This window comes from Lampetra fluviatilis, chromosome 61, assembly GCF_964198595.1.
Source record: "Lampetra fluviatilis chromosome 61, kcLamFluv1.1, whole genome shotgun sequence".
Taxonomy (NCBI): Eukaryota; Metazoa; Chordata; class Hyperoartia; order Petromyzontiformes; family Petromyzontidae; genus Lampetra; species Lampetra fluviatilis.
The window spans coordinates 418,138-446,122 of record NC_136335.1 but is presented as its reverse complement, the minus strand read 5'-3'; the positions used below and the strand labels follow the sequence as shown (position 1 = coordinate 446,122).

At 58.4% G+C, this 27,985-nt stretch overlaps 1 protein-coding gene across 1 annotated transcript; it reads right to left on the bottom strand.

Moving 5' to 3' along the window:
* Positions 1–533: 533 nt before the first annotated feature.
* Positions 534–27,328, bottom strand: LOC144951201 (syntaxin-binding protein 1-like). Its single transcript, XM_078881346.1, has 16 exons — positions 27,249–27,328; positions 23,441–23,519; positions 22,571–22,674; positions 16,833–16,981; positions 16,228–16,312; positions 13,769–13,899; positions 10,507–10,614; positions 8,957–9,020; positions 8,540–8,605; positions 7,487–7,567; positions 5,780–5,918; positions 5,067–5,176; positions 4,708–4,809; positions 3,777–3,862; positions 1,353–1,507; positions 534–720 (listed from the first exon to the last, which is right to left on the bottom strand). Exons 2-16 carry the CDS (start codon positions 23,490–23,492, stop codon positions 611–613), a joined length of 1,542 nt encoding a protein of 513 aa, XP_078737472.1. The 5' UTR covers positions 23,493–23,519; positions 27,249–27,328; the 3' UTR covers positions 534–610.
* Positions 27,329–27,985: the final 657 nt, after the last annotated feature.

The window sequence follows — 27,985 nt, the reverse complement described above, 5'->3', positions numbered from 1 at the left end:
AGTAGTGATGATGGTAGCAGTAGTAATGATGACGATGATGGTGGTGATGAGGATGGTGGTGATGGTGATGATGGTGTTCGTAGTGATGATGGTAGCAGTAGTAATGATGACGATGATGGCGGCGAGTACTCAACGCACGCTTTACGCAGCGTCTACAGCGGCGATGATGAATGAAGTCGCAACAAAAACGCCGCCGACGACGTCACGATGACGACGCCGACGTCACAATGACGACGTTATGATGACGTCACGACGACGACGTCACGATGACGACGCTGCAGACGACGTCACGATGACGACGCCGATGACGCCGCTGAGGACGTCACGACGACGACGACGACGACGCCACCGACGACGACGTCAACGGCTTTATTCTCCCAACATGTGTGTGGCGCGCACGGTGCCGTGACGGTGACGACGGCGGTGACGACGGCGATGCCTCACTTCCACTCAGCAGCGTGCGGTGCCGGGCGGTGCTCGGGATCACGGGGGGGGGGGGGGGTCGTGACACGGGGGAAGAGGTCAGGGGGGTAGTGACGCGGGGGTCCTGGGGGTGGTGTGTCAGGGTGTCAGGGTGGGTCGTGGAGGAGGTGGTGGGGGGGGGGGGGTTTCAGCTGTCGGGGGCTCCGGCCCCGCCGAAGGAGACGCGCGACCCCTGGCGGAAGTCCGGGTGGCGGAGGTCGGAGAGGAAGCGCTGTGGGGTCAGCAGGTGGGTGGAGCCTGCAGGGCACACGCACGGCCAGGGGCACGGTGAGGGTGAGGGCGGTGGTGAGGGCGGTGGTGAGGGTGACGATGAGGGCGGTGGTGAGGACGGTGAAGACGGTGAGGGTGACGGTGAGGACGGCGAGGACGTTGAGAGCGGTGAGCGTGACGGTGAGTGTCGGCGAGTCCCGGCGAGTCGCCGAGTCTTAGGTGAGTGTCGGCGAATCGGCGAGTGAGTGAGTGTCGGTGAGTCTTAGGTGAGTGTCGGTGAGTGTCGGCGAGTCCCGTCGGTGAGTGTTGGTGAGTCTTAGGTGAGTGTCGGTGAGTCCCGTCGGTGAGTCTCGGTGAGTGTCGGTGAGTGTCAGAGTCCCTCGGCGAGTCCCGTCGGTGAGTCTCAGTGAGTGTCGGTGAGTCTCGGTGAGGGTCGGTGAGTATCGGTGAGTTTCGGCGAGTGTCAGCGAGTCCCGTCGGCGAGTCTCAGTGAGTGTCGGTGAGTATCGGTGAGTGTCGGTGAGTTTCGGCGAGTGTCGGCGAGTGTCGGCGAGTCCCGTCGGTGAGTCTCAGTGAGTCTCGGTGAGTGTCGGTGAGTGTACGAGTCCCTCGGCGAGTCCCGTGGGCGCGTGGTGTGGGCGGCGCGTCTCCCCGCTCACCGACGACGACCTCCCACTTGGTGCCGCCCTGCGACACCTCAAAGGCGCTGCGCGTCTCGCTGAGGCCCACGCCGCCCACAAAGAAGACGATGAGGCGGGGGCCGCTGCGGTACTCGGAGGCACCACGCGACTCGTGCCAGTGGCCGTAGCGCGAGCTGCGTGGACACGACCACGACCACCATCAACCACCATCAACCACGACCACTACCAACCACAACCATGACCACCATCAACCACCATCAACCACAACCAACCACTACCACGATCAACCACAACCAACCACAACCAACCACTACCACGATCTACCACGATCGACCACGACCACCATCAACCACCGTCAACCACCATCAACCACAACCATGACCACCATCAACCACTACCAACCACGACCACGACCACCATCAACCACCATCAACCACTACCAACCACGACCACGACCACCATCAACCACCATCAACCACCATCAACCACTACCAACCACGACCACGACCACCATCAACCACCATCAACCACTACCAACCACGACCACGACCACCATCAACTACCATCAACCACCATCAACCACCATCAACCACTACCAACCACGACCACGACCACCATCAACCACCATCAACCACTACCAACCACGACCACGACCACCATCAACCACCATCAACCACCATCAACCACTACCAACCACGACCACGACCACCATCAACCACCATCAACCACTACCAACCACAACCACGACCACCATCAACCACCATCAACCACCATCAACCACTACCAACCACGACCACGACCACCATCAACTACCATCAACCACCATCAACCACCATCAACCACTACCAACCACGACCACGACCACCATCAACCACCATCAACCACCATCAACCACTACCAACCACGACCACGACCACCATCAACCACCATCAACCACCATCAACCACTACCAACCACGACCACGACCACCATCAACCACCATCAACCACCATCAACCACCATCAACCACGACCAACCACGACCACGACCACCATCAACCACCATCAACCACCATCAACCACTACCAACCACGACCACGACCACCATCAACCACCATCAACCACCATCAACCACTACCAACCACGACAGACCACCATCAACCACCATCAACCACTACCAACCACGACAGACCACCATCAACCACCATCAACTACCATCAACCACAACCATGACCACCATCAACCACCATCAACCACTACCAACCACGACAGACCACCATCAACCACCATCAACCACAACCATCAACCACCATCAACCACTACCGACCACGACCACCATCAACCACCATCAACCACCATCAACCACCATCAACCACCATCAACCACTACCGACCACGACCACCATCAACATCAACCACCATCAACCACTACCAACCACCATCAACCACCATCAACCACCATCAACCACAACCATCAACCACCATCAACCACCATCAACCACTACCAACCACGACCACGACCACCATCAACCACCATCAACCACCATCAACCACTACCAACCACCATCAACCACCATCAACCACCATCAACCACAACCATCAACCACCATCAACCACCATCAACCACCATCAACCACCATCAACCACGACCACCATCAACCACCATCAACCACCATCAACCACTACCAACCACCATCAACCACCATCAACCACCATCAACCACCATCAACCACCATCAACCACTACCAACCACGACCACCATCAACCACCATCAACCACTACCAACCACTACCACGACCAACCACAACCAACCACAACCAACCACTACCAACCACAACCAACCACGACCAACACATAATCACAAGCATGCAACCACAGTCACGCATTCACGACCACACAACCATCAACATTCAACTGCAATCAACAACAACAACCAAGCACTCACTAAAACACATACACAACCACGGTCACATCCACAGTCACAAAGACAAAGATCCCCCGTATAGCCTTAACAGTTGGGGCAAGTGCTGCTCGTCAGTAGCGCCTATGAAGGCCGGCACGGTACGCTTGGTCTCACAGGCACTCATTTGAGGCCGAGTCGACTTAGGGGAGGCACGGGACCGGTTCAGACAATCGTCACCGGTGTTGGCCACGAGTGGGAATCGAACTCGGGTCGCCGGGTTCGTAGCGCAGCGTGGCGCTAACCACGACACTACCGCTCCCCACCACCACACGCAACCACAACCACACAACAACACAGCCACGCGGCCACGCAACCACGGCGAGACAACCACAACCACAGCGAGACAACCACAACCACACATCAACAACCACGGCGAGACAACCACAACCACAACCACGGCGAGACAACCACAACAACACAACCACAGCAACACAACCACAACCACAGCCGAACTGGTGGCGATGGCCACGCTCGGGGCGGCGAGGGGGGGGGTGAAGGTCACCTGACGGCCCCGGAGCCGCCCGAGGTCATAGGTCGCGTGGAGATGTAGGGCCACAGCTTCACGTCCAGCTTGTCGTCGATGGCGTCCTGCTCGCCCCGCACAGGGCGCACGCGGCACCGGTCAACGCGCCGGCTCGCCCACTCGCCCACTCGCTCGCTCACTCACTCGCTGGCCTATTTAGCCACCTATTCACTCGCCTGTTCACCCGTTTGCTCGCTCGCCTGTTCGCTCACTTATCCACTCACTCGCTCGCCTATTCACTCACCTATTCACCCGTTCGCCCATTTGCTCGCTCGCCTGTTCGCTCACCTATCCACTTGCTCGCTTGCCGATTCACTCTGTTGCTCGCTTGCTCACCTGTTCCCCTACCTGCTCACTCGCTCAATCTCTCGCTAACTCGCCGATGCATTCACTCGCTCACCTACTCCCCCTCTTCATCACATATTCACACCCTCACCTATGAATTCGCTTGCTCACCCACCTGTTCACTCAAATCGCTCGCTCGCACCCATTCACTATCTCCATCACTCACCTACTCGCTCACCTGTTCACCCATTGAGTCAACCGCTTGCCTATTCACTCGCCTTCCTTTCACTAAATAAATAGTCAGACAACAACAACAATAAGATTGTGTATGTCACCCTGAATCGCTCGATCCCTCGCTCCCTCGCTCACTCAGTCGCGGTGAACGAACGAGCAGGAGAGTTAGTGAGAGAGTGAGCGAGCAGGAAAGTGAGTGAGTGAGCGAGAGGGTGAGCGAGCAAGAGGGTGAGCGAGCGAGCGAGAGGGTGAACGGGAGGGTGAACGGGAGGGTGAACGGGAGGCTGAATGGGAGGGTGAGCGAGAGGGCGAGCGAGAGGGCGAGCGAGAGGGTGAGCGAGCGAGAGCTGCAGGACGAGTGTCGCGACCGCGCGCTGGAGGTGGCGATCACCTCCATGATGTCCTTGATGACGGGCACCCAGCGAGACAGCTGGTACGTCTTCTCGCCCACACGCTCCTTGCGGTCCGGCTGCTTCTTGCGGCGCGCAGACGTCTGCACGCACGCGGTGAGTGCACAGGTGAGGACACAGGTGAGACACACACGGGTGAGTAGAGTGGCAGTGTGGCGGTGTAGTGGAGTCACGGTGTAGTGGTGTGGTGGTGTAGAGGTGTAGTTGTGTAGTCGAGTCATGGTGTGGTGGTGGTGTGGTGGTGGTGTAGTGGTGTAGTGGTGTGGCGGTGTAGTGGAGTCACGGTGTAGTGGTGGTGGTGGTGTAGAGGTGTAGCTGCGTAGCAGAGTGGTGGTGGCACCTCAGCGATGACGGGCACGCCGTAGTGCGCCATGGCGGTGATGATGTCGGCATCCTCCGAGGGGATCTTGGCGTGGTCGATCAACCTCTGCAGGTTCTCGTCCGTGATCCCTGCACGCGCGGACACCGCACGCAAAAGTCCCCTGCGTAGCCTCGGCAGAGCGCCGGGGCAAGTGCCCCTGCGAGCGAGTGGTGAGTGAATCGGTGAGTGAGCAAGTGGGTGAGCGAGTGGTGAGTGAATCGGTGAGCGAGTAAGCGGTCGAGCAAGTGGGTGAGTGAGTAAGCGAGCGGGTGAGTGATTGGGTGATTGGGCGAGCGGGTGAGTGAGCGGGTGAGCGAGTGAGTAGGTGAATGAGCAAGTGAGCGGGCAGGTGAGTGGGTGAGTGGGCGAGCGGGTGAGTGAGCGGGTGAGTGAGCAGATGAGCGAGCGAATAAGTGAGTGAGTGGGCGAGCAGATGAATGCGCGGGTGAGTGAGCGGGCGGGTGAGCGGGTGAGCGGGTGAGTAGGTGATTGGGTGAGTGGGTGAGTGAGTGGGTGAGCGGGCGAGTAGGTGAGTGAGTGGGCGAGTAGGTGAGCGAGAGGGTGAGCGAGAAGGTGAGCGGGCGAGTAGGTGAGTGAGCGGGTGAGTAGGTGAGTGAGTGGGCGAGCAGGTGAGTGAGTGGGCGAGTAGGTGAGTGGGTAAGCGAGCGAGCGGGCGGGCGTGCAGGTTGCACCGTTCTTGAGCAGCACGTAGAGGCAGATGACGCGGATCTTGTCCAGGGTGCTGACGTTCTCGTCCAGCAGGATGGGCACGGTGATGCGCATGGGATCCTTCACCTTCTCCCCCTCCGCGTCCAGCCCCGTCGCCAGGTCCTGCACTCGCACACACGCACAAAGGTAAAGGTCCCCCGTGTGGCGCTCACACGCCGGCGGGGCAAGTGCCGTAAGCGAAGAGCGCCTACGAAGGCCGGCACTGTTGTTGGCCGTGAGCGGATATGGAACTCCGGTAGCCGCGTTGGTGGCGCAGTGCACTAACCACTACGCCACCGCTCCCCACACACACACACACACAATGACACACACGGAGTGGGATACACGGTGTGACACACACACATGCAGTGAGATACACGGAGTGACACACACGGAGTGACACACACACAACAACAACAACCACCACCATTTGCCACTAAGTGGCGGTGACGTCACCACGATGCTTGTGCCAGGCCATGTGCAGTCAAGGGATGGCTTTCTATTGCTCAACCACGTTATGTATGCCGATGATTTGGTAATAGCTGCTCATTCAGAGGAGAAGTTGGAGGCACTGCTGCTGAGACTGGAGCGTGCCACTAAGAGGTGGGGCCTTACCATCAGCCCCACCAAAACTAAGCACCTGCCTGGGTATTTTGTACCATCGGACACTCCACCCCCACAACTCCCAATCGGTGATGGGGCAGTAGTGGAGAGAGTGGAGAGTTCCCCATACCTGGGCAGTGTGCTTATGACCGGCTCCAGTTTATCAGCAGAGGTCTCACTCCGAATCAGTCGAGCGGCAATATCTTTTCATCGGTTGCGTAACGCTGTGTGGAAGCTACCTGGTCTGTCGCGCCGCACTAAGCTTCAGGTTTTCTCAGCCACGGTCATTCCCTCCCTTCTCTACGCTTGCGAAACGTGGACCCCCCTAGTGGAGCATCTTCGCCGGTTGGAAACATTTAGGCTGGCCTGCCTACGATCCATCCTGGGTTTAACCAGGATGGATTGTGTGAGGAGCTCACAAGTCCTTGAAAGATCTGGGCAAAGTCCCATCAGTGAGCTCCTCCGGCAGGCAAGGCTGCGTTGGCTGGGTCATGTAGCCCGCATGCCCAGCCACCGCATGCCTAAACAGCTTTTGTTCGGCCGGATCGAGGGGGCTAAACGGGCGCGGCACGGGCTAGAGAAGAGATGGAGTGATGTGGTACAGGAGGACGTGGAGCTGAGTGGACTTGCCGATGACTGGTACCAGCGGTGTCAAGATCGGCCTCAGTGGAGGAGGCTCGTGAAGGACGCTACTGGGCAGTTGGAGGCAGTCGCCCTCCAACAACAACGGAGGGCGGAGGAGCGACGCTCACAACAACGAGCGGAGCGCCGGGTGGCTAAAGCACAGCAAGTTGGCACAGTAGGGGGCACAGGTGGTGCATCAGCCAGTCATCTCGGTCATCTCGGTCAGTCGACCCGTGGCACTTGGGTCTGCCCCGTGACCTCCTGCCAGCGGGCGTTCGACACTTCACGTGGCCTCAGGGTGCACATGGCCTGGCACAAGCGTCGTGGTGACGTCACCGCCACTTAGTGGCGAATGGCGGTTGTTGTTGTTGTTGTGTGTGTGAGTGTGTGTGTGACTGTGTGAGTGTGTGAGTGTGTGTGACTGTGTGACTGTGTGTGTGACTGTGTGTGTGTGTGTGTGTCACCTGCTCCACGCGGCACAGCTTGTCAGCTCCCTCCTGGTACATCCGCATGCAGTCCTCCGCCAGGTGCAGGTGCGTCGAGTACTGGGCACAAAGACAAAGGCCCCCCGTGTAGTCCACACACACCGCCGGGGCAAGTGCCGCGAGCGCCTACGGAGGCCGACGCCGCGGCGTGCGGGGGGGGGGGGGGGCAGCGGCACGCCCGGCCGCCTTTGTCTCTCCGCTGGCGACGTTTACCACGCACCGCCACCCGCTACTCATTTGAGGCCGAGTAGACTTAGGGGAGTCCCGGGACCGGTCGAGATAATCGTCAGCGGTGTTGGTGGTCGTGAGCGGGAATCGAACCTCGGGTTGGCCGGGTCGGTAGCGCGGGCAGTGGTGGTGGTCACGTGGTGGTGCAGGTTGGTGGTGGTTGTGGTGGTGGTCACGTGGTGGTGCAGGTTGGTGGTGGTTGTGGTGGTGGTCACGTGGTGGTGCAGGTTGGTGGTGGTTGTGGTGATGGTCACGTGGTGGTGCAGGTTGGTGGTGGTTGTGGTGATGGTCACGTGGTGGTGCAGGTTGGTGGTGGTTGTGGTGATGGTCACGTGGTGGTGCAGGTTGGTGGTGGTTGTGGTGGTGGTTACGTGGTGGTGCAGGTTGGTGGTGGTGGTGGTTGTGGTCACGTGGTGGTGCAGGTTGGTGGTGGTTGTGGTGGTGGTCACGTGGTGGTGCAGGTTGGTGGTGGTTGTGGTGGTGGTCACGTGGTGGTGCAGGTTGGTGGTGGTTGTGGTGGTGGTGGTCAAGTAGTGGTGTTGGTTGCTGGTAGTGCAGGTGGTGGTTGTGGTGGCGGTAGTGGTGTTTGGTTGTGGTGGTTGTTGTGGTGGTTGTGGTGTAGGTGGCGGTTGTGGTGGTGGTTGTTGTGGTCGTGGTGGTTGTGATCGTGGTGGTTGTGATCGTGGTGGTCGTGGTGGTCGTGATGGTCGTGGTGGTTGTTGTGGTCGTGGTGGTTGTGGTCGTGGTGGTCGTGGTGGTCATGGTGGTCGTGGTGGTGGTGGTGGTGGTTGCCAGCTGTGTCACCTTGCTCAGCTCCTTCTGGTACTGCGGCATCTTCTTGAGCATCTGGGACAAGTCGCGTATCGTGGTCTGTGGGGGCACGGGGGGCGTGGGGGGCACGGCCGTCAGCGGTGGCGGTGGTGACGACGACGGTGGTGGTGATGGTGGTTCTGGTGGTGATTGTGTGATGATGGTGGTGATAGTGGTGGCGATGATGATGATGGTGGTGATGGTAGTTCTGATGGTGGTGATGGTGGCAGTGATGATGGTGATGGTGGCGGTGATGGTGGCAGTGATGATGGTGGCGGTGATGGTGGTGATGGTGATGATAATGGGGGTGATGATGGTGGTGATGGTGGTGATGGTGGCGATGGTGGTGATGGCGGTGATGATGGTGGTGATGGTGATGATGGTGATGATGGTGTTGATGGTGCTGGACACCTTTTCTCCGGATGAAGCCATCTTCTTGTTGGTGGAAAACTCCTTCAGTGAGCGAGTCACCTCCCTGGAGACAACACCATCATCACCATCACCACCACCATCATCACCATCACCATCACTACCACCATCATCACCATCACTACCACCATCATCACCATCACTACCACCATCATCACCATCACCACCACCATCATCACCATCACTACCACCATCATCACCATCACTACCACCATCATCACCACCACCATCATCACCATCACCACCACCATCATCACCATCACTACCACCATCATCACCATCACTACCACCATCATCACCATCACTACCACCATCATCACCATCACCACCACCATCATCACCATCACTACCACCATCATCACCATCACTACCACCATCATCACCACCACCATCATCACCATCACCACCACCATCATCACCATCACTACCACCATCATCACCATCACTACCACCATCATCACCATCACTACCACCATCATCACCATCACCACCACCATCATCACCATCACTACCACCATCATCACCATCACTACCACCATCATCACCACCACCAAATCACCATCACCACCACCATCATCACCATCACCACCACCATCATCACCATCACTACCACCATCATCACCACCACCATCATCACCATCACCACGACCATCATCACCATCACTACCACCATCATCACCATCACTACCACCATCATCACCACCACCATCATCACCATCACCACCACCATCATCACCATCACCACCACCATCATCACCATCACTACCACCATCATCACCATCACTACCACCATCATCACCACCACCATCATCACCATCACCACCACCATCATCACCATCACTACCACCATCATCACCATCACTACCACCATCATCACCACCACCATCATCACCATCACCACCACCATCACCATCATCACCACCATCATCACCATCACTACCACCATCATCACCATCACTACCACCATCATCACCATCATCACCACCACCATCATCATCACCACCATCACCACCATCACCACCATCACCACCAGACACCACCTTCACCACCACCATCACCACCACCATCACCACCACCATCACCACCACCACCATCACCAACAGACACCATCACCACCATCACCACCATCACGACAACCATCACCACCACCTTCACCACCGCCGCCATCACCATCACCACCACCATCACCACCATCACCGCCATCACCGCCATTACCACCGCCATCATCACCATCACCATGGTGTTGGTGGTGATGGTGGTGATGGTACTCACTGTGAGACCTCTGCGATGTGCTTGTGCCGGAGTGACGCCCACAGCTCGTCGTGGTGATGGTGTTGATGGTGGTGATGGTGGTGTTGATAGTGTTGATGGTGTTGGTGGTGATGGTGGTGATGGTACTCACTGTGAGACCTCTGCGATGTGCTTGTGCCGGAGTGACGCCCACAGCTCGTCGTGGTGATGGTGTTGATGGTGGTGATGGTGGTGTTGATAGTGTTGATGGTGTTGGTGGTGATGGTGGTGATGGTACTCACTGTGAGACCTCTGCGATGTGCTTGTGCCGGAGTGACGCCCACAGCTCGTCGTCCTCGTCCAGGGGAACCTCCTTCGTCTTCGTCTCCCCCTGCCCCGTCGTCTCGTACCTGGCACACGACACACACACACACAGTGACACACACACAGTGACAGACACAGTGACAGACACAGTGACACACACACACACAGTGAGACACACACACACAGTGACACACACACACACAGTGACACACACACACAGGTGACACACACACACACACAGTGACACACACACACAGTGACACACACACACACACACAGTGACACACACACAGTGACACACACACAGTGACACACACACAGTGAGACACACAGTGAGACACACACAGGTGACACACACACAGGTGACACACACACACACAGGTGACACACACACACAGGTGACACACACACACACAGTGAGACACACACACAGAGTGAGACACACACAGTGACACACACTCACAGAGTGAGACACACACACACAGAGTGAGACACACACACAGAGTGAGACACACACACACAGTGAGACACACACACACAGTGAGACACACACACACAGTGAGACACACACACAGTGACACACACACACACAGGTGACACACACACACAGTGAGACACACACACAGAGTGAGACACACACAGTGACACACACACACAGAGTGAGACACACACACACAGAGTGAGACACACACACAGAGTGAGACACACACACAGAGTGAGACACACACACAGAGTGAGACACACACACACACAGTGAGACACACACACACAGTGAGACACACACACAGTGACACACACACACAGTGAGACACACACACACACACAGGTGACACACACACACAGTGAGACACACACACAGAGTGCGACACACACACAGTGTGACACACACACAGTGACACACACACACAGTGAGACACACACACAGTGAGACACACACACACACACACACAGGTGACACACACACACACACAGTGAGACACACACACACACAGTGAGACACACACACACAGTGAGACACACACACAGAGTGAGACACACACACACAGTGTGACACACACACAGTGACACACACACACAGTGAGACACACACACACAGTGAGGCACACACACACACAGGTGACACACACACACACACACACAGTGAGAGACACACACACACACAGGTGACACACACACACACAGTGAGACACACACACAGAGTGAGACACACACACAGTGAGACACACACACAGTGTGACACACACACAGTGACACACACACACACACAGGTGACACACACACACAGTGACACACACACACAGTGAGACACACACACACAGTGAGACACACACACACAGTGAGACACACACACAGAGTGAGACACACACACACAGTGAGGCACACACACACACACACACAGTGAGACACACACACACACAGTGAGACACACACACACACAGTGTGACACACACACAGTGACACACACACACAGTGAGACACACACACACAGTGAGGCACACACACACACAGGTGACACACACACACACACACACAGTGAGACACACACACACACACAGGTGACACACACACACAGGTGACACACACACACACAGTGAGACACACACACACAGTGAGACACACACACAGTGAGACACACACACACAGGTGACACACACACACACACACAGTGAGACACACACACACACACACACAGTGAGACACACACACAGTGAGACACACACACACACACAGTGAGACACACACACACACACACACAGTGAGACACACACACAGTGAGACACACACACACAGTGAGACACACACACACACAGTGAGACACACACACACAGTGAGACACACACACACAGTGAGACACACACACACACACAGTGAGACACACACACACACAGGTGACACACACACACACACACAGGTGACACACACACACACACACAGTGAGACACACACACACACACACACACAGTGAGACACACACACAGTGAGACACACACACACAGTGAGACACACACACACACACAGTGAGACACACACACACACACAGTGAGACACACACACACACAGTGAGACACACACACAGTGAGACACACACACACAGTGAGACACACACACACAGTGACACACACACACACACACACAGTGAGACACACACACACACAGGTGACACACACACAGTGACACACACACACACACACACAGTGAGACACACACACACAGTGAGACACACACACACACACAGTGAGACACACACACACACACAGTGAGACACACACACACACAGTGAGACACACACACAGTGAGACACACACACAGTGAGACACACACACACAGTGAGACACACACACACACACAGTGAGACACACACACACACACAGTGAGACACACACACACACAGTGAGACACACACACAGTGAGACACACACACACAGTGAGACACACACACACAGTGACACACACACACACACACACACAGTGACACACACACACACACACAGTGACACACACACACACACACACACAGTGAGACACACACACACACAGGTGACACACACACAGTGACACACACACACACACACACAGTGAGACACACACACACAGTGACACACACACACACACACACAGTGAGACACACACACACAGTGAGACACACACACACACACAGGTGACACACACACACACAGTGAGACACACACACACAGTGAGACACACACACACACACAGTGAGACACACACACACAGTGAGACACACACACACACACAGTGACACACACACACACAGTGAGACACACACACACACACAGTGAGACACACACACACACACAGTGAGACACACACACACAGTGAGACACACACACACAGTGAGACACACACACACAGTGAGACACACACACACACACAGTGAGACACACACACACACACAGTGAGACACACACACACAGTGAGACACACACACACACAGGTGAGACGCAGGTGATACAACTGAACTCGGACTCTCAAACACAATCACCCTCCCCCTAACCCCCTGACGTCTGCCCTTTACCCCTCCACCCTCCCTGCCCTCACACACCCCCTCACCCCCCCCGCCCCCCTCACCCCCCCGCCCCCCTCACCCCCCCCTGCCCCCCGCACCTCCCTGCCCTCCACTCCCCTGCCCCTCACACTCCCCAACCCCCTGCCCCCCCCGCCCCATCGCCCCCCTTCCCCCCCACCCCATCGCCCCCCCGCCCCCCGCCCCCCGCCCACTTGTAGACGTCGTTCTCGACGGGCAGCAGGTCGTAGGCCATGGCCTGGAAGGTCAACTCGTGCACGAGCGGAGACACGAGGTCCACGCCGCGGTCCACGATCAGCAGCTGCGAGCGAGCCTTGTCCGGGCCCTGGGGTCAGGCACGGGGGTCAGGCACGGGGTCACCGCGGGGTCAGGCCGGTCGGCAGAGGTCAGCGGAGGGGTCGCGGTTCGAGGTGGCCGGGGGCTCGGGGGAGGTTGGCGGCGCGGGGGGGAGGGGGGAATTGGGGTTGGCGGGTCACGGTGAAGGAGGGGGTCGAGGCGTACAAGGTCACGGGGTCGTGCGGGGCTAAGCGTGGTCTCGTAGCAGTGGGTGAGGTGGTGAGCGGGTGAGTTGGTGAGTGGGTGAGTTGGTGAGCGGGTGAGTGGGTGAGTTGGTGAGTGGGTGAGTTGGTGAGTTGGTGAGCGGGTGAGTGGGCGAGTGAGTGAGTGGGTGGGTGGGTGAGCGGGTGAGCGGGTGGGTGAGCGGGTGGGTGGGTGAGTGGGTGAGTGGGTAAGCAGGTGAGTGGGTAAGTGGGTGAGCGGGTGAGTGGGTGAGTGGGTGAGTTGGTGAGTTGGTGAGTTGGTCAGTGGGTGAGTTGGTGAGCGGGTGAGTGGGCGAGTGAGTGAGTGGGTGGGTGGGTGAGCGGGTGAGCGGGTGGGTGAGCGGGTGGGTGGGTGAGTGGGTGAGTGGGTAAGCAGGTGAGTGGGTAAGTGGGTGAGCGGGTGAGTGGGTGAGTGGGTGAGTGGGTGAGCGGGTGGGTGGGTGAGTGGGTGAGTAGGTAAGCAGGTGAGTGGGTAAGTGGGTGAGTGGGTGAGTGGGTGAGTTGGTGAGTGGGTGGGTTGATGAGCGGGTGTGCATGTAAGCGGGTGAGTAGGTGAGTTGGTGAGTTGGTGAGTTGGTGAGTGGGTGAGTTGGTGAGCGGGTGAGTGGGCGAGTGAGTGAGCGGGTGGGTGGGTGAGCGGGTGAGCGGGTGGGTGAGCGGGTGGGTGGGTGAGTGGGTGAGTGGGTAAGCAGGTGAGTGGGTAAGTGGGTGAGCGGGTGAGTGGGTGAGCGGGTGAGTGGGTGAGCGGGTGAGCGGGTGGGTGAGCGGGTGGGTGGGTGGGTGAGTGGGTGAGTGGGTAAGCAGGTGAGTGGGTAAGCAGGTGAGTGGGTGAGCGGGTGAGTGGGTGAGCGGGTGAGTTGGTGAGTTGGTGAGCGGGTGAGCGGGTGGGTGGGTGGGTGGGTGAGTGGGTGAGTGGGTAAGCGGGTGAGTGGGTAAGCGGGTGAGTGGGTGAGTGGGTGAGTGGGTGAGCGGGTGAGTTGGTGAGTGGGTGAGTGGGTAAGCAGGTGAGCGGGTGAGTGGGTGAGTGGGTGAGTGGGTGAGTTGGTGAGTGGGTAAGTGGGTGAGCGGGTGAGTGGGTGAGTGGGTGAGTTGGTGAGCGGGTGAGCGGGTGAGTTGGTAAGTGGGTGAGTGGGCGAGTGAGTGAGCGGGTGGGTGGGTGAGCGGGTGAGCGGGTGGGTGAGCGGGTGGGTGAGTGGGTGAGTGGGTAAGCAGGTGAGTGGGTGAGTTGGTGAGCGGGTGAGTGGGTGAGCGAGTGAGTGAGTGAGTGGGTGAGTTGGTAAGTGGGTGAGTGGTTGAGCGGGTGAGTGGGTAAGTGGGTGAGTGGGTAAGTGGGTGAGCGGGTGAGTGGGTAAGTGGGTGAGCGGGTGAGCGGGTGAGTGGGTGAGTGGGTGAGCGGGTGAGCGGGTGAGTGGGTAAGTGGGTGAGCGGGTGAGTGGGTGAGTGGGTGAGTGGGTGAGTTGGTGAGTGGGTAAGTGGGTGAGTGGGTGAGCGGGTGGGTGGGTGAGTGGGTGAGTGGGTGGGTGAGCGGGTGAGTGGGCGAGTGAGTGAGCGGGTGGGTGGGTGAGTGGGTGAGTGGGTAAGCAGGTGAGTGGGTAAGTGGGTGAGCGGGTGAGTGGGTGAGTGGGTGAGTTGGTGAGTTGGTGAGCGGGTGAGTGGGTGAGTTGGTGAGTGGGTGAGTTGGTGAGTGGGTGAGTTGGTGAGTGGGTGAGTGGGTGAGTTGGTGAGTGGGTGAGTGGGTGAGTGGGTGAGTTGGTGAGTGCGTGAGTTGATGAGTGGGTGAGTGGGTGAGTGGGTGAGTTGGTGAGTGGGTGAGTGGGTGAGCGGGTGAGCGGGTGAGCGGGTGAGTGGGTGAGTTGGTGAGCGGGTGAGCGGGTGAGCGGGTGAGTGGGTGAGCGGGTGAGTGGGTGAGCGGGTGAGTGGGTGAGCGGGTGAGTGGGTGAGCAGGTGAGTTGGTGAGTGGGTAAGCGGGTGAGCGGGTGAGCGGGTGAGTTGGTGAGTTGGTGAGTGGGTGAGCGGGTGAGTGGGTGAGTGGGTGAGCGGGTGAGTGGGTGAGTTGGTGAGCGGGTGAGTTGGTGAGTGGGTGAGTGGGTGAGTGGGTGAGCGGGTGAGTTCACCTCGCCCATGGTGGGGTCGTCGGCCTTGTAGGCGTTGAGTTTGTCCTGAACCAGCTGAGCGAGCAGCCCATTCGGGGGGAACTCCCTGCACACGCAGCACGCAGAGTACACGCAGAGTACACACACAATACACACAATACACACACAGTACACACACACACATAGCACACACAGAGCACACGTAGAGTACACGCAGAGTACACACAGAGTACACATACAGCACGAGTGAGTCGGTGAGTGGAGCGGTGAGTGGAGTGGTGAGTCGGTGAGTTAGTCGATGAGTGAGTCGGTGAGTGGAGTGGTGAGTGAGTCGGTGAGTGGAGTGGTGAGTGGAGTGGCGAGTGGGTCGGTGAGTGAGTCGGTGAGTGGGTCGGTGAGTCGGTGAGTGAGTCGGTGAGTGGAGTGGTGAGTGGGTCGGTGAGTGGAGTGGTGAGTGAGTCGGCGAGTGAGTCGGTGAGTGGAGTGGTGAGTGAGTCGGTGAGTGGAGTGGTGAGTGAGTCGGTGAGTGAGTCGGTGATTGAGTCGATGATTGAGTAGGTGAGTGGGTCGGTGAGTGGGTCAGTGAGTGAGTCGGTGAGTGGAGCGGTGAGCGAGTCGGCGAGTACCCGCGGTAGCGCACGGCCGGGTACTCCTTGAGTGTGGTGCACAGCGTGGCGATCTGCTCCGCCATGCGCTCCATGGCGCGGTTGCGCTCGCTGGCGCGGTGCGGGCTGTACACCACCTGCGTCGCCTCCACAAAGTCCAGCAGGAACACCTGGCACCACCACCACCACAACAAGCACAACGTCAACCACAACCACGACAAGTCCAGTAGGAACACCTGGCACCACCACCACCACAACAACCACAACGTCAACCACAACCAGTCCAGCAGGAACACCTGGCACCACCACCACCACCACAACAACCACAACGTCAACCACAACCACGACAAGTCTAGCAGGAACACCTGGCACCACCACCACCACAACAACCACAACGTCAACCACAACCACGACAAGTCCAGCAGGAACACCTGGCACCACCACCACCACCACCACAACAATAACCACAACGTCAACCACAACCAGTCCCGCAGGAACACCTGGCACCACAACAATCGCAACAACCACTATAACCACCACATCAACCACTACAACATCACAAGAACCACCATGACATCAAACTACGAGTCCACTGGCGTTGGTGTGGCCACTACAACCAGAGTGGTCGGTCTGGCAAAGGTGATCGGTGTGGCCAGAGTGAGTGACCAATGTGGCCAGATGGTGGTGAGTGAGATGGTGGTGAGTGAGATGGTGGTGAGTGAGAGGGTGGTGAGTGAGTGGGTGGTGAGTGAGTGGGTGGTGAGCGTCACCTGCGACTCGTATGGCAGGAAGGCGATGTTGATCTCCTGCAGTGAGGGGGTGGTGAGGGTGGTGAGTGAGTGGATGGTGAGTGAGTGGGTGGTGAGTGAGTGGGTGGTGAGTGAGTAAGTGGTGAGGGTGGTGAGGGTGGTGAGGGTGGTGAGTGAGTGGATGGTGAGTGAGTGGGTGGTGAGTGAGTGGGTGGTGAGTGAGTAAGTGGTGAGGGTGGTGAGGGTGGTGAGGGTGGTGAGTGAGTGGATGGTGAGTGAGTGGGTGGTGAGTGAGTGGGTGGTGAGTGAGTGGGTGGTGAGGGTGGTGAGGGTGGTGAGTGAGGGGGTGGTGAGGGTGGTGAGTGAGTGGGTGGTGAGTGAGTGGGTGGTGAGTGAGTGGGTGGTGAGGGTGGTGAGTGAGGGGGTGGTGAGTGAGTGGGTGGTGAGGGTGGTGAGTGAGTGGGTGGTGAGTGAGTGGGTGGTGAGTGAGTGGGTGGTGAGGGTGGTGAGTGAGGGGGTGGTGAGTGAGTGGGTGGTGAGTGAGTGGGTGGTGAGTGAGTGGGTGGTGAGTGAGTGGGTGGTGAGTGAGTGGGTGGTGAGTGAGGGGGTGGTGAGTGAGTGGGTGGTGAGGGTGGTGAGTGAGTGGGTGGTGAGTGAGTGGGTGGTGAGTGAGGGGGTGGTGAGTGAGTGGGTGGTGAGGGTGGTGAGGGTGGTGAGGGTGGTGAGTGAGTGGATGGTGAGTGAGTGGGTGGTGAGTGAGTGGGTGGTGAGTGAGTGGGTGGTGAGGGTGGTGAGGGTGGTGAGTGAGGGGGTGGTGAGTGAGTGGGTGGTGAGTGAGTGGGTGGCGAGGGTGGTGAGTGAGTGGGTGGTGAATGAGTGGGTGGTGAATGAGTGGGTGGTGAGTGAGTGGGTGGTGAGGGTGGTGAGGGTGGTGAGTGAGGGGGTGGTGAGTGAGTGGGTGGTGAGGGTGGTGAGTGAGTGGATGGTGAGTGAGTGGGTGGTGAGTGAGTGGGTGGTGAGTGAGTGGGTGGTGAGGGTGGTGAGGGTGGTGAGTGAGGGGGTGGTGAGTGAGGGGGTGGTGAGTGAGTGGGTGGTGAGGGTAGTGAGTGAGGGGGTGGTGAGTGAGGGGGTGGTGAGTGAGATGGTGGTGAGTGAGGGGGTGGTGAGTGAGTGGGTGGTGAGGGTGGTGAGTGAGGGGGTGGTGAGTCAGTGGGTGGTGAGGGTGGTGAGTCAGTGGGTGGTGAGGGTGGTGAGTGAGTGGGTGGTGAGTGAGTGGGTGGTGAGTGAGTGGGTGGTGAGGGTGGTGAGTGAGGGGGTGGTGAGTCAGTGGGTGGTGAGGGTGGTGAGTGAGTGGGTGGTGAGTGAGTGGGTGGTGAGTGAGTGGGTGGTGAGTGAGTGGGTGGTGAGGGTGGTGAGTGAGGGGGTGGTGAGTCAGTGGGTGGTGAGGGTGGTGAGTGAGTGGGTGGTGAGTGAGTGGGTGGTGAGTGAGTGGGTGGTGAGTGAGTGGGTGGTGAGGGTGGTGAGTGAGGGGGTGGTGAGTCAGTGGGTGGTGAGGGTGGTGAGTGAGTGGGTGGTGAGTGAGTGGGTGGTGAGTGAGTGGGTGGTGAGTGAGTGGGTGGTGAGGGTGGTGAGTGAGGGGGTGGTGAGTCAGTGGGTGGTGAGGGTGGTGAGTGAGTGGGTGGTGAGTGAGTGGGTGGTGAGTGAGTGGGTGGTGAGGGTGGTGAGTGAGGGGGTGGTGAGTCAGTGGGTGGTGAGGGTGGTGAGTGAGTGGGTGGTGAGTGAGTGGGTGGTGAGTGAGTGGGTGGTGAGTGAGTGGGTGGTGAGTGAGTGGGTGGTGAGTGAGTGGGTGGTGAGGGTGGTGAGTGAGGGGGTGGTGAGTCAGTGGGTGGTGAGGGTGGTGAGTGAGTGGGTGGTGAGTGAGTGGGTGGTGAGTGAGTGGGTGGTGAGTGAGGGGGTGGTGAGTCAGTGGGTGGTGAGGGTGGTGAGTGAGTGGGTGGTGAGTGAGTGGGTGGTGAGTGAGTGGGTGGTGAGGGTGGTGAGTGAGGGGGTGGTGAGTCAGTGGGTGGTGAGGGTGGTGAGTGAGGGGGTGGTGAGTCAGTGGGTGGTGAGGGTGGTGAGTGAGTGGGTGGTGAGTGAGTGGGTGGTGAGTGAGTGGGTGGTGAGTGAGTGGGTGGTGAGTGAGTGGGTGGTGAGTGAGTGGGTGGTGAGTGAGTGGGTGGTGAGCGAGTGGGTGGTGAGCGAGTGGGTGGTGAGGGTGGTGAGTGAGTGGGTGGTGAGGGTGGGGAGCGGCACCTGCGACTCGTATGGCAGGAAGGCGATGTTGATCTCCTGCAGTGAGAGGGTGGTGAGTGAGTGGGTGGTGAGTGAGTGGGTGGTGAGTGAGTGGGTGGTGAGTGAGTGGGTGGTGAGTGAGTGGGTGGTGAGTGAGTGGGTGGTGAGTGAGTGGGTGGTGAGTGAGTGGGTGGTGAGTGAGTGGGTGGTGAGTGAGTGGGTGGTGAGTGAGTGGGTGGTGAGTGAGTGGGTGGTGAGTGAGTGGGTGGTGAGTGAGTGGGTGGTGAGCGAGTGGGTGGTGAGTGAGTGGGTGGTGAGTGAGTGGGTGGTGAGGGTGGTGAGTGAGTGGGTGGTGAGTGAGTGGGTGGTGAGTGAGTGGGTGGTGAGTGAGTGGGTGGTGAGTGAGTGGGTGGTGAGTGAGTGGGTGGTGAGCGAGTGGGTGGTGAGGGTGGTGAGTGAGTGGGTGGTGAGGGTGGGGAGCGGCACCTGCGACTCGTATGGCAGGAAGGCGATGTTGATCTCCTGCAGTGAGAGGGTGGTGAGTGAGTGGGTGGTGAGTGAGTGGGTGGTGAGTGAGTGGGTGGTGAGTGAGTGGGTTGTGAGTGAGTGGGTGGTGAGTGAGTGGGTGGTGAGTGAGTGGGTGGTGAGTGAGTGGGTGGTGAGTGAGTGGGTGGTGAGTGAGTGGGTGGTGAGTGAGTGGGTGGTGAGTGAGTGGGTGGTGAGTGAGTGGGTGGTGAGCGAGTGGGTGGTGAGCGAGTGGGTGGTGAGTGAGTGGGTGGTGAGTGAGTGGGTGGTGAGGGTGGTGAGTGAGTGGGTGGTGAGTGAGTGGGTGGTGAGTGAGTGGGTGGTGAGCGAGTGGGTGGTGAGTGAGTGGGTGGTGAGTGAGTGGGTGGTGAGTGAGTGGGTGGTGAGTGAGTGGGTGGTGAGGGTGGTGAGTGAGTGGGTGGTGAGTGAGTGGGTGGTGAGTGAGTGGGTGGTGAGTGAGTGGGTGGTGAGTGAGTGGGTGGTGAGTGAGTGGGTGGTGAGGGTGGTGAGCGAGTGGGTGGGGAGTGGCACCTGCGACTCGTATGGCAGGAAGGCGATGTTGATCTCCTGCAGTGAGAGGGTGGTGAGTGAGTGGGTGGTGAGTGAGTGGGTGGTGAGTGAGTGAGTGGGTGGTGAGCGAGTGGGTGGTGAGGGTGGTGAGTGAGGGGGTGGTGAGTGAGGGGGTGGTGAGTGAGGGGGTGGTGAGGGTGGTGAGTGAGTGGGTGGTGAGTGAGTGGGTGGTGAGCGAGTGGGTGGTGAGGGTGGTGAGTGAGTGGGTGGTGAGTGAGTGGGTGGTGAGTGAGTGGGTGGTGAGTGAGTGGGTGGTGAGTGAGTGGGTGGTGAGTGAGTGGGTGGTGAGTGAGTGGGTGGTGAGTGAGTGGGTGGTGAGCGAGTGGGTGGTGAGTGAGTGGGTGGTGAGTGAGTGGGTGGTGAGGGTGGTGAGTGAGTGGGTGGTGAGTGAGTGGGTGGTGAGTGAGTGGGTGGTGAGTGAGTGGGTGGTGAGTGAGTGGGTGGTGAGTGAGTGGGTGGTGAGCGAGTGGGTGGTGAGGGTGGTGAGTGAGTGGGTGGTGAGGGTGGGGAGCGGCACCTGCGACTCGTATGGCAGGAAGGCGATGTTGATCTCCTGCAGTGAGAGGGTGGTGAGTGAGTGGGTGGTGAGTGAGTGGGTGGTGAGTGAGTGGGTGGTGAGTGAGTGGGTGGTGAGTGAGTGGGTGGTGAGTGAGTGGGTGGTGAGTGAGTGGGTGGTGAGTGAGTGGGTGGTGAGTGAGTGGGTGGTGAGTGAGTGGGTGGTGAGTGAGTGGGTGGTGAGTGAGTGGGTGGTGAGCGAGTGGGTGGTGAGTGAGTGGGTGGTGAGTGAGTGGGTGGTGAGGGTGGTGAGTGAGTGGGTGGTGAGTGAGTGGGTGGTGAGTGAGTGGGTGGTGAGCGAGTGGGTGGTGAGTGAGTGGGTGGTGAGTGAGTGGGTGGTGAGTGAGTGGGTGGTGAGGGTGGTGAGTGAGTGGGTGGTGAGTGAGTGGGTGGTGAGTGAGTGGGTGGTGAGTGAGTGGGTGGTGAGTGAGTGGGTGGTGAGTGAGTGGGTGGTGAGGGTGGTGAGCGAGTGGGTGGGGAGTGGCACCTGCGACTCGTATGGCAGGAAGGCGATGTTGATCTCCTGCAGTGAGAGGGTGGTGAGTGAGTGGGTGGTGAGTGAGTGGGTGGTGAGTGAGTGGGTGGTGAGCGAGTGGGTGGTGAGGGTGGTGAGTGAGGGGGTGGTGAGTGAGGGGGTGGTGAGTGAGGGGGTGGTGAGGGTGGTGAGTGAGAGGGTGGTGAGTGAGTGGGTGGTGAGGGTGGTGAGTGGCACCTGCGACTCGTATGGCAGGAAGGCGATGTTGATCTCCTGCAGTGAGGGGGTGGTGAGTGAGTGGGTGGTGAGTGAGGGGGTGGTGAGTGAGTGGGTGGTGAGGGTGGTGAGTGAGAGGGTGGTGAGTGAGAGGGTGGTGAGTGAGGGGGTGGTGAGTGAGGGGGTGGTGAGTGAGGGGGTGGTGAGTGAGTGGGTGGTGAGGGTGGTGAGTGAGTGGGTGGTGAGTGAGTGGGTGGTGAGTGAGTGGGTGGTGAGGGTGGTGAGTGAGGGGGTGGTGAGTCAGTGGGTGGTGAGGGTGGTGAGTGAGGGGGTGGTGAGTGAGTGGGTGGTGAGTGAGTGGGTGGTGAGTGAGTGGGTGGTGAGGGTTGGAGTGGCACCTGCGACTCGTATGGCAGGAAGGCGATGTTGATCTCCTGCAGCGTCTTCACGGCCTTGGAGCACTTGGACTTGACCAGCTTGTTGAAGAGCGCGTCAGGGCACGCTGGCGTCACGGGGGGCAAAGGTCATGGGGTCACCGCAGAGGTCGCGGGGAGGGTCACGAGGTCATGGCGGTCAACAGACGTCGTGGGGAGGGTCACGAGGTCAACAGATAGTTCAGAAGGGCGTGGCGAAGGTCACGAGGTCAACAGAGGGGTCAGGAGGGTGTGGGGAGGGTCATGAGGTCAACAGAGAGGTCAGGAGGGTGTGGCGAGGGTCACGAGGTCAACAAAGGGGTCAGTATGGTGTGGGAAGGGTCACGAGGTCAACAGAGAGGTCAGGAGGGCACGGGGAGGGTCACGAGGTCGTGGGATCAAGAGAGGTCATGATAAGGGTCACGAGGTCACGGGGTCAACAGAGGGGTCGTGAGGGCACGAGGAGGGTCAAGCGCTAAAGCACTCATGTGGTGAGCAGGTGGTGAGCAGGTGGTGAGCGGTTATGGGTGAGTGGTGGTGAGGAGGGCTATTGGTGGGTAAGTGGTGGTGAGGAGTGGTTGGCTAGGTGGGTGAGCAGTGGTGAGCGGTTGTGGTGAGTGGTAAGGGCTGTGGGTGGGTGAGTGGTGGTGAGTAGTGGTTGTGTGAGCGGTGGTGGTGGTGAGGAGGTTTGTGGGTGGGCATTCGATCAGTGGCAAGGGTTATCGGTCAGTGAGCGGTGGTGGTGAGTGGTGAGCGGTGGTGGTGAGTGGTGGTGGTGAGTGGTGAGCGGTGAGTGGCGAGCGGTGGTGGTGAGCGGTGGTGGTGAGCGGTGGTGGTGAGTGGCGGCACGCTCACCGTCAGTGAAGAACACGTGCGCCGCGCGGTAGCGGTAGTTCATGGCGTCCATAAAGTCGTCGATCAGCACCGACACGGACTGCGTGCACACACCACAGGCAAAGGTCCCCCGTGTAGCTTCTCACAGGCTGTTGGGGCAAGTGCTGTTCTCAACAAGTAGCACGGCCTATACACAGACAAAGATCCCCCGTGTAGCCTCTAGCAGGCTGTAGGGGCAAGTGTTGTTCGTAGCGAGTAGCAGCGCCTACGAAGGCCGGCGCTGTGGCACACGAGGGGGTGGGTGGGTGGCCAGCACCACGCCCGGCCGTCTTTGTATCCCCAACGGCGATGTTTACTCCACACCGCACCGGGTACTCATTTGAGGCCGAGTCAACCTAGGGGAGGCTCAGGACCGGTTCGCGTTGCTGATGGCCGTGAGCAGCAGGAATCGAACTCGGGTCGCCGGGTTCGTAGCGCAACGTGTCGGTGATGTTGTTCATGTTGTTGTTGTTGTTTATGTTGTTAATGCCGCTGTTGTTGTTGTGGTTAATGCCACTGCTGTGGCTGCTGTTGTTGTTGTTGTGGTTAATGCCACTGCTGTGGCTGCTGTTGTTGTTGTTGTGGTTAATGCCACTGCTGTGGCTGCTGTTGTTGTTGTTGTGGTTAATGCCACTGCTGTGGCTGCTGCTGTTGTTGTTGTTGTTGTGGTTAATGCCACTGCTGTGGCTGCTGCTGTTGTTGTTGTTGTTGTGGTTAATGCCACTGCTGTGGCTGCTGTTGTTGTTGTTGTGGTTAATGCCACTGCTGTGGCTGCTGTTGTTGTTGTTGTGGTTAATGCCACTGCTGTGGCTGCTGTTGTTGTTGTTGTGGTTAATGCCACTGCTGTGGCTGCTGTTGTTGTTGTTGTTGTGGTTAATGCCACTGCTGTGGCTGCTGTTGTTGTTGATGTGGTTAATGCCACTGCTGTGGCTGCTGTTGTTGTTGTTGTGGTTAATGCCACTGCTGTGGCTGCTGTTGTTGTTGTTGTGGTTAATGCCACTGCTGTGGCTGCTGTTGTTGTTGTTGTGGTTAATACCACTTCTGTGGCTGCTGTTGTTGTTGATGTGGTTAATGCCACTGCTGTGGCTGCTGTTGTTGTTGTTGTTGTGGTTAATGCCACTGCTGTGGCTGCTGTTGTTGTTGTTGTGGTTAATGCCACTGCTGTGGCTGCTGTTGTTGTTGTTGTGGTTAATGCCACTGCTGTGGCTGCTGTTGTTGTTGATGTGGTTAATGCCACTGCTGTGGCTGCTGTTGTTGTTGTTGTTGTGGTTAATGCCACTGCTGTGGCTGCTGTTGTTGTTGTTGTGGTTAATGCCACTGCTGTGGCTGCTGTTGTTGTTGTTGTGGTTAATGCCACTGCTGTGGCTGCTGTTGTTGTTGTTGTGGTTAATGCCACTGCTGTGGCTGCTGTTGTTGTTGTTGTTGTGGTTAATGCCACTGCTGTGGCTGCTGTTGTTGTTGATGTGGTTAATGCCACTGCTGTGGCTGCTGTTGTTGTTGTTGTGGTTAATGCCACTGCTGTGGCTGCTGTTGTTGTTGTTGTGGTTAATGCCACTGCTGTGGCTGCTGTTGTTGTTGTTGTGGTTAATACCACTTCTGTGGCTGCTGTTGTTGTTGATGTGGTTAATGCCACTGCTGTGGCTGCTGTTGTTGTTGTTGTTGTGGTTAATGCCACTGCTGTGGCTGCTGTTGTTGTTGTTGTGGTTAATGCCACTGCTGTGGCTGCTGTTGTTGTTGTTGTGGTTAATGCCACTGCTGTGGCTGCTGTTGTTGTTGATGTGGTTAATGCCACTGCTGTGGATGCTGCTGTTGTTGTTGATGTGGTTAATGCCGCTGCTGATGTTGTTGTTGCTGCTGATGTGGTTAATGCCACTGCTGATGTTCTAATCGCCACTGCCCTGCCAAGGGCGATGGGACTTAGAGGCGGGGGGGGGGGAGCTGGCAGATGCCCCCCCCGCTGTCGTGTTTCACCCTCCCCCCCCTCCCCCTCTCCTATTGGTCAACCATGTTGTGTATGCGAATGATCTGGTGATTGCTACTCACTGTGGCGAGTTGAAGAATCTGATGTTGAACCTGGAGCGTGCCACTAAGCGATGGGGCCTAACCACCAGCCCCACAAACACGAAGCACCTGCCTGGGCATTTTGTCATCAAACACTCCACCCCCTCAGCTCCCCATTGGTAATGGAGCAGTTGTGGAGAGAGTGGAGAGTTTCCCATACCTGGGCAGTGTGCTTATGACCGGCTCCGGCTTAACAGCAGAGGTCTCACTCCGAATCAGTCGAGCGGCATTATCTTTTCATCGGCTGCATAACGCTGTGTGGAAGCTACCTGGTCTGTCGCTCAACACGAAGCTTCAGGTCTTCTCGGCCACGGTCATTCCCTCCCTTCTCTACGCTTGCGAAACGTGGACCCACCTAATGGAACATCTTCGCCGGTTAGAAACATTTAGGCTGGCCTGCCTACGATCCATCCTGGGTTTAACCAGGCTGGATTGTGTGAGGAGCTCACAAATCCTTGAGAGATCTGGCCAAAGTCCCATCGGTGAGCTCTTGCAGCAGGTAAGGCTGCATTGGCTGGGTCATGTAGCCCGCATGCCCAGCCACCGCATGCCTCAACAGCTTTTGTTCGGCCGGATCGAGGGGGCTAAACGGGCGCGGCACGGGCTAGAGAAGAGATGGAGTGATGTGGTACAGGAGGACGTGGAGCTGAGTGGACTTGCCGATGACTGGTACCAGCGGTGTCAAGATCGGCCTCAGTGGAGGAGGCTCGTGAAGGACGCTACTGCGGGGGGGGGGGGGGGGGTGCCAGGCTAGGTGCACAGGGAGGCTACTGGGCAGGTGGAGGCAGTCGCCCTCCAGCAACAAAGGAGGGCAGAGGAGCGACGCTCACAACAACGAGCGGAGTGCCGGGCGGCTAAAACACAGCAAGCTGGCACAGCGGGGAGCACAGGTGGTGCATCTACCGGTCATCTCAGTCAGTCGACCCATGGCACCTGCTGGGTCTGCCCCGTGACCTCCTGCCAGCTGCGAGCCCTCCCTCCCCCCCCCCTCCCTCCCTCCCCCCCCCCCTCCCTCCCTCCCTCCCTCCCTCCCTCCCCCCCCTCCCTCCCTCCCCCCCCTCCCTCCCCCCCTCCCTCCCTCCCCCCCCTCCCTCCCCCCCTCCCGCCCTCCCCAAGGCACCGCCTCGTGTCAAGCGCTCACATCACCGAGCTCCCCATTCACGACCCCCCCTCCTCCACCTCCTCCTCCTCCACCTCCTCCATCTCCTCCTGGGGCCCAAATGATTCCTCCCCCTAATGGGCTCCTCCTCCCCCCCTCTCTGGGGCCCAATAAACCCCTCCCCCCTCTCCCTCCCCATCTCCCTTCCCCCCCTACCCCCCTCCCCTACCGCCCTCCCCTACCGCCCTCCCCCTCTCCCTCCCCTACCCCCTTCCCCCCCCTACCCGCCCCTACCCCCTTTCCCTTCCCCCTCTCCCTCCCCCTTTCCTAAACCCCTCCCCCCTCTCCCTCCCCCCTCTCCCTTCCCCATCTTCCCCCCCCCCCATACGCCCCTCCCCCCTACCCCTCTCCCTTCCTCTCTCAAGCCGGAGTCGATAACGAGATAATCCCGAATGAGTGGAACACGACCTCCCCTGGGCCCCTCCCCCTCAGCCCCTCCCCCTCCAGCTCCTCCCCCTCCAGCCCCTCCCCCAGCATCCCCCCGACCCCATCCCTCCCCACGTGTTAAATGAGGTGAGTATGATGCGTGACGAGGTGAGTGTGACGAGGTGGGAGTGACGAGGTGCTCACCTTTTCGGTGGGCGTGATGAGGTAGACAGCCTCCAGAGTGGGCAGCGTCTCCCTCACCTTGTGCAGGTCCTCCACGACTACAGTACACACACAGTACACACACAGTACACACACAGTGTACACACACAGAGTACACACACAGTACACACACACAGTACACACACAGTACACACACACAGTACACACACAGAGTACACACACAGAGTACACACAACAGTACACACACACAGTACACACACACAGTACACACACACAGTACACACAGAGTACACACACACACAGTACACACACACAGTACACACACACAGTACACACAGAGTACACACACAGTGTACACACACAGTACACACACAGTACACACACACACAGTACACACACACAGTACACACACAGTACACACACAGTACACACACACAGTACACACACACAGTACACACAGAGTACACACACACACAGTACACACACACAGTACACACACACAGTACACACACAGTACACACAGCACACGCACAGTACACACTGCCCATAGACTCAACACTCCCATAGACTCAACACTCCCATAGACTCAACACTGCCCATAGACTCAACACTGCCCATAGACTCAACACTGCCCATAGACTCAACACTGCCCATAGACTCAACACTGTCCATAGACTCAACACTACCCATAGACTCAACACTGCCCATAGACTCAACACTGCCCATAGACTCAACACTGCCCATAGATTCAACACTAC

Excerpts from the sequence above, each read along its gene's own strand:
- LOC144951201 (XM_078881346.1), bottom strand. The coding sequence starts at position 23,492 with ATGGACGCCATGAACTACCGCTACCGCGCGGCGCACGTGTTCTTCACT. Across the intron at positions 7,568-8,539 it reads ACCAGAAGGAGCTGAGCAAG|TACTCGACGCACCTGCACCT; the intron begins GTGACACAGCTG and ends CTTTGTGCCCAG. Across the intron at positions 721-1,352 it reads CAAGTGGGAGGTCGTCGTCG|GCTCCACCCACCTGCTGACC; the intron begins GTGAGCGGGGAG and ends TGTGCCCTGCAG.